At 48.5% G+C, this 6,118-nt stretch overlaps 1 protein-coding gene across 1 annotated transcript in view; it reads right to left on the bottom strand.

Annotated features, from left to right (window-relative positions):
- The window catches only part of ANKRD16 (ankyrin repeat domain 16), a 10,983-nt gene extending 4,871 nt beyond the window's left edge, over window positions 1-6,112 (bottom strand). Inside the window, exons 1-3 of the mRNA XM_040451525.1 lie at window positions 5,763-6,112; window positions 3,605-3,825; window positions 1,721-1,763 (exon numbers count right to left, since the gene is read on the bottom strand). Coding sequence (XP_040307459.1) covers window positions 1,721-1,763; window positions 3,605-3,825; window positions 5,763-6,082 — 584 coding nt within the window. The 5' untranslated portion in view covers window positions 6,083-6,112. The remainder of the gene's footprint in view (window positions 1-1,720; window positions 1,764-3,604; window positions 3,826-5,762) is intronic.
- Window positions 6,113-6,118: the final 6 nt, after the last annotated feature.

The following is a 6,118-nucleotide window of genomic DNA, read 5'->3' as shown; positions in this document are numbered from 1 at the left end:
CTACCTTCTGTTCCTACCTGTCCTACCTCCCACCCATCCTGTCTTCTGTTCCTACCTTCTTCCTGGTCTTCTGTTCGTCCTGGTCCTGCTTCCCACCTGACCCACCTTCTTCCGTTCCTCCTTACCTGACCTCCCTCCTCTCCTATCTTCTTCCATTCTTACCTTCAGGGTCCTATCTCTCCTACCTTCTTGGTCCCACTTCCACCTGTTCTACCTTTGTCACGGTCCTATCTGTCCTACCCTCTCCGTGGTCATTCTCTTCTCCTCCAGTTGCCTAGCTCTTTGCTGCCTTTGCATTTGCTGATCCCCTCTGCTTGGAACGCCGTTTCTCCCTTCTTCGCTAGGTGAACTCCAACCTCTCCTTCAAATTACAGTTTCGATATGACCTCACAGAGGCCTCTCCTCTCCCTTCCATCTACCGTACGACCTTTGCTCCTGCACAGCACTGCATGAAGCCCTGTTCTCTTCCTACTATACATCATCTCCTCAGATAACCTCTCCCAGTCTCGTGAATTCAGTCAACACTTCTATGTTGATGATGCTCACATTTATAGCTCCGCTCACACCTCTCCTGTGGGACTCAGATCTGTGTCTGTAGCTCCCCACTCCATGTCTCTGCTTGGGTGCCTCACAAGCACATGCAACTCAACGTGTCCCAAAGTGAAATTATCATTTTCCCCGCAAACCTGCTCCTCCTGCAGTATTTTGTCTCAGTAAATGGCACCAGCACCACCGCCGGCTGCTTCAGTGAGAAACCTGTCATCCTTGACTTCTCCTTCCTCATTCCCTTGATCCAATTATTCACCCAGATCTGTTGATTCCGCTTCCTTAGTATCTCCCAATCTCTCTCTCCACCCCTACAGTCAGCATCTTAGTACAGCCACGATTTCTCGTTTAACTGTAACGGCCTCCCAATGTTCACTGCACCCACTCCTGCTTCCCTTCCTACCCGCTCTCTGTTTCCCAACCAGAGGACCTTAAAAAATGTAAACTTCTTATTGCCGTCCACCCACCCCTCTGCTTACAACCCTTCAGTGAGGTCTTATACGTTTCGAATAAGATCTAGAGTCTCACACAGCCCCACTGAGTCCAGTCTTCCTCTCCAGCCTCATCACGCACTGTCCTCCCTTCACTCCTTAGGTATCAGCACACCCTGAACTTCTCTCAGCTTACTAACACATATGCTTTCTCTCTGCTCCGAGCATTCCCGGGTACTGTTACCCCTGGAATGCTGCCACACCTCCCACGCTCAGCCTCCTTCAGATCATGGCTTAAATATCCCTGGGGCCAAGATTTCACACTCCCGGCCAAGTTGGGTCTCCCTGTCTTATGTTCCTGGAGGGATCCTGCAATTCCTGGCACTCATCAGACTCACAGGATGCGAACAGTGTCTTCTCTGCCTGTGTGTGACTTCCATGAGGGGGGACCCATGCTGGCTGGCTTCTGTTGTAGCCCGTGCATCTGGCAGAGTGCTTAGAGCTTAGATGCTGAACGAATGAAGACATGAATCCTTGTCGAATGAACAGATACATGGATGATTTTTCCCCCTTATGGTTGTCAGCTATTTTTGTGTCATATTCTTTGAGTTATCTTATGTTCTTTGTTCACTTCTCTTTTCGCACTGTAGTTTCTGAGCAACTTTTCTGAGCTCTACTTACAGTATCAATATTAAGCATCACAACTGGTGAATACTTTGTTCAATTTGCCGTTTTGTTCTTACCTCTGTAGAAGCACCTTTACTGCCTCTAAACAGCCATGCATTGCTGGGAGAAGAGAGTTGAGAGTCAGAGCCTTTTAGTGCATGTATAAAACTTTCTTTTCCTCTTCTTTCTGCCCTGTCCTTTTAGCTATCACTTATGGGAAGCAGTAATTAGATACACTGTTACCACACTAGAAAAATAAAAATTTAGCTGGGTAAGTGGTAAAGATGTTGCTAGTCAACATTTGATTATCTTGTCTTTATAAGCACTTTCATGGCAAATTCTCAGTCCTAAACTTTCTCTTCAATTTTGTGCTGCAAATCCTTAGGGCCGGTCAGTTTTTGTGTAGGAAAAACATATTATCATAGACAAACCTATTAATAGTGATCCACAACAAAATAACCAGGAATGTAATTCTCCTGCTAAAGACAACCAAACTTGATAATAAAGATTTCAACTATCTGTTCTCCACCACTTTTTGTGAATGGCTAGGTGCTGCTTGTTTCTAGTTTCTATGGCAACTAGTCAAACAATTCAAGAGCAAAAAGAAAAGTTTTTCTACTCACTTATAAAGTGCTCCCCCCCCCACCTTTTTTTTAGTTGAGAGAGACAGAGAACATGAGTGGGCAGAGGGTGAGAGAGAAAGAATCTTAAACAACACTTAGCATGGAGCCCAAAGCATGGCTCAATCTCATGACTACGAGAACATGACCTGAGCTGAAATCAAGAGTAGGATGCTTAACCGACAGGTGCCCTTCACTTATAAAGTTTTAGAAAGAATTCCTTGGTCTCTAACTGCTCTCTGTGGCCGTAATAATTGTATGCGTATTTCCTAAACTATATCGTGTCATAGGTATTCAGGTTTTGAGAAACTATGGCCCTGTATTCTAATTCAATGTGCTATGCAGAAGGCTGAAGATTATTTTCTAAATTTCTTTTTTTTTTAAAGTTTATTTGTTTTTTGGGAGATAGTGAGTGGGGGAGGGGCAAAGAGAGGGAGAGAGAGAATCCCAAGTAGGCTCCACGCTGTCAGCACAGAGCCCGAAGTGGGGCTTGAGCCCACAAACTGTGAGATCGTGACCTGAGCTGAAATCAAGAGCTAGGTGCTTAACTGGGTGAGCCACCCGGAGCCCTTATTTTCTAAATGTCTTGATCTGGACTTTTGAGGTCTTTAATATCTGCGTTATACCACAGCATTTTTTGCTTTCCACTAATTAAAAATAATCTACACATAGGCAACTCAGATTTAAGGATAATCACTCAGTTGTGCCCCAAGTTTTTATTGACATTATCACTGGATAAGTCAAATACACTCAGGCCCAGGTACTTAATTACAAGCACCTACATTTATTTACATGGTCAGCACTATGGTAGGTGCTGCTGACTATGTGCAGAAATACAGTCTCTTTTTATCCTGCCCGAAACAGTAACAACGTAAGAAGATGCTGAAAATAGCAACACCCAGCTGTTCTGTGCTCACTGTGCATCAAGCACTGTGCCAAGGGATTTATGTACATCACGTTCCTTGAAGTCTACAACAACCTTGTGGTACGGGCATCGTTATGGTCATGATTTTGCTGATGAGGAAACTCACTTAAAAGACTAAGTTCGTTGTCCACGGTCAAAGACAGTAAGGCACAGAACCAGCTTTCTGTCTAGGAAACTGGGGAGGATTGGACAGATATACAGGAAAAGCAAATGAATGCGAGGAAGAATGTCTGCGCCACGTTCCATTAGTTTGGACAGCAAACTGTGTGCCAAGATGCCCCAAAGCTGCTCTTATTCCTGGCCCTCTAGTTTTCGAACCCCACCCCGTGGGCGACTCTAACTAGAAGGCGTTCTGCGGCGTCAGGCCAAGTGGCTGCACATCTACGCACGCGTCCCTGCAGGGCTCCTGGCCGTACCTGCCGTGTGCAGGGGGGTTCTCCCGATCTTGCTCTCTGTCTTCCAGGCGTCTGGGCAAACAGTGAGCAAGTACTGGAGGATCACAGGGTCCCCCTCTCGGCTGGCAATGTGGACACTGTTCCAGCCGTCTTTGTTCTTAAGAAGTGGATTAGCGCCATGTTCCACAAGGTCCTGGATCACCTCGAGATTCCTCCTTGTGCAGGCCATCATCAGTGGGGTCCTAAGGCCAATGAGGACAAACCGTCAGACGGAAGGGCAGCTGAGACGTTAGAAGTGTGCGACCGGGTCTTCAGAAAATCACGTGTCCTTGGCAGAGATGAAAACCTACGGGACTCGGGGGTCTGGGAAGCAGGAAAACAGCTTCGATGGGCAACTTCTCTGCCTGCTGTGAGGCCCCTAGAATAGGTGTACCTGAAGGAGGGGAAGAGCGAGGAGGCAGGCCCGCTTCTGAACTAGTTTGCACTATGGGACTGAACTGAGACAGAGCGAATCGAAACCACAGTCTGTCTTGTAGTATTTGTGTAAGAGGTACCCTGCCAGACTTCTCCCATTTACTTCAATCAGTAACTGTTTCTTAAATTGTGCTGAGAAGGCATCAAAAAAGAACATTGGACATAGTGCCTCCCCATGAGGAGCACACATTGGTGACACAAACCAAACAGCGTGACTATAAGAAGTTTCTGAACTGACTTGTGTCCACAGTTATGGGAATAAGCTACATGAATGTCAAGGGAGGTGGCTCTATCTTTCCTTTTCTGCCACATAAATGATTTGGATGAGCCATTTCAATTCCATGAGCTTCTGGTTTCTTCCTTGCAAAATGAGGAAGACACAACCCCTGGAAAGCAAGGGCAGATCTTACTTACCTCCTTATTCCCAGGGGTTAGAACCCACGTCTGGCACACAGCGGGGAGCTCACTATACCTGGATGACCTCCAAGGCCTCATCTAGGATCTAGCTCCTAAGATTGTTATGATATTAATTAATTACCAACACTTTGGGGGGGGGATGTAGTAGTGACAGTAAGAGGGGGAAACCCAAATAAATGAAGGCTGGAACCTTCCAGAAAGACTTCACAGAGGGAAGAATCTTGAGCAAGGCATGAGGATTGGAAAAGCAGGGAAGGTACAGCAGAAAGCCAGGAAGGGGAGAATGGGCAAAAATGCCTCCCTAGGACTATACCTGCCAAATACATCGTCAAATGAACCTTGCCCTTTAATGGTTTTTTGAGGGGAGGCCGGTTCCCCACAGAATTGTTTTGAGGCACGTATGAGGTAACGTGTTTCTTGTTAAGGTCTTTAGACCTACTGCCCAGCAGCAGCAGAAATTCAGTCTTGTGCTAAGTCATGGCCAAAGTGCAGCCCTCAACACATACCCATGCAGACTCCCCCATCCCAGTGGGCAAGACACACTTTATTTAACTATAAGGCTATCTGCCGTGGCTCATACTTCTATCAGATCAGGAATCTGTTGCAGGCAGGAACTTCATTACGTTATGAATCTTAGGCTGTTCATAACCCCTAAGGAGGCCCAGGTAGTGAGTACTGAACACAATGTCGCTCTAACAAAATGCAGCTGGTTTGGGTGATGGCACAGGTGAGTATGTGGACTGTGGAGGCGGTTATGCAAGGCTATTCCCGTGATAAGATCACACAGAGCACGGCACACACTCAAGTGTCCTTACAACTGGTGAAATCTGAATGAGTACACTGATTGCAGCAACGTCAGTTTCTTAGTTTTGATATCGTACTGCAGCTATGTAAGATGGTACCTTTAGGGGCAGCTGGGGGGGGGGGCTTGTGGGGCTTCCAGCAACCTTTGTTTGCAACCTTCTGTGCACCTTTAACTATTTCAAAGTAGCAAGTTCAAACAATGACACTGGTGTACTCATGCAGTTAGGCGAGGCTCAAGCTATACAGGGTACAGACAATCCCCTGTTTGATCGTATTCATACTCTTTCATGAAGAGAACGGGTTTGGAACACAAGGTTGGAGCACTTGACCCCGCAAGAGTAGGAACAGTGGTCGCAGTGGGTCATCTGTCCTGTCGGGGAAGGCTGAGAAGCTATGGGGTCGAGGTGGACAAAACACACGGGAATCTGGGACTCTGCGGAAACGGGGACGGGGGAGAGATCTTTCTGGAACTCCAGCCACCTACCAGTCGGCTTTCTTGAGGCAGTCCACCGCGGCTCCCCTGCCCAGCAGGTATCGCACGCAGTCCCGGTGGCCCATGGAGGCAGCCTCGTGCAGAGGCCGCTTGTAGTCCCGGTTGGCGGCCTCGATGTCCATGTCCCAGGACTCCACCAGGTAGGCCAGCACGTCCCGATGGCCGTGGCGGGCGGCGCAGTGCAGCAGGGTGTCCCCGGCGGGCCCCGGGCAGCTCGCGCGCCCGGCTCCCCGCAGCTCCTCCCGCAGGGCGCACAGCCGGCCCTCCTGCGCTAGCCGGTAGGGCCGCCGCGGGTCCCCCGGCGCCGCCATGGCCGCGCGGGGCGTCCGGGGCCCCCCAGCCCTGCG

Source organism: Herpailurus yagouaroundi, unplaced genomic scaffold (assembly GCF_014898765.1).
Source record: "Herpailurus yagouaroundi ecotype Mexico unplaced genomic scaffold, PumYag 203, whole genome shotgun sequence".
NCBI classification, from domain to species: Eukaryota; Metazoa; Chordata; class Mammalia; order Carnivora; family Felidae; genus Herpailurus; species Herpailurus yagouaroundi.
Note: the sequence above shows the minus strand (reverse complement) of the source record. Positions and strands in the feature narration are given on the sequence as shown.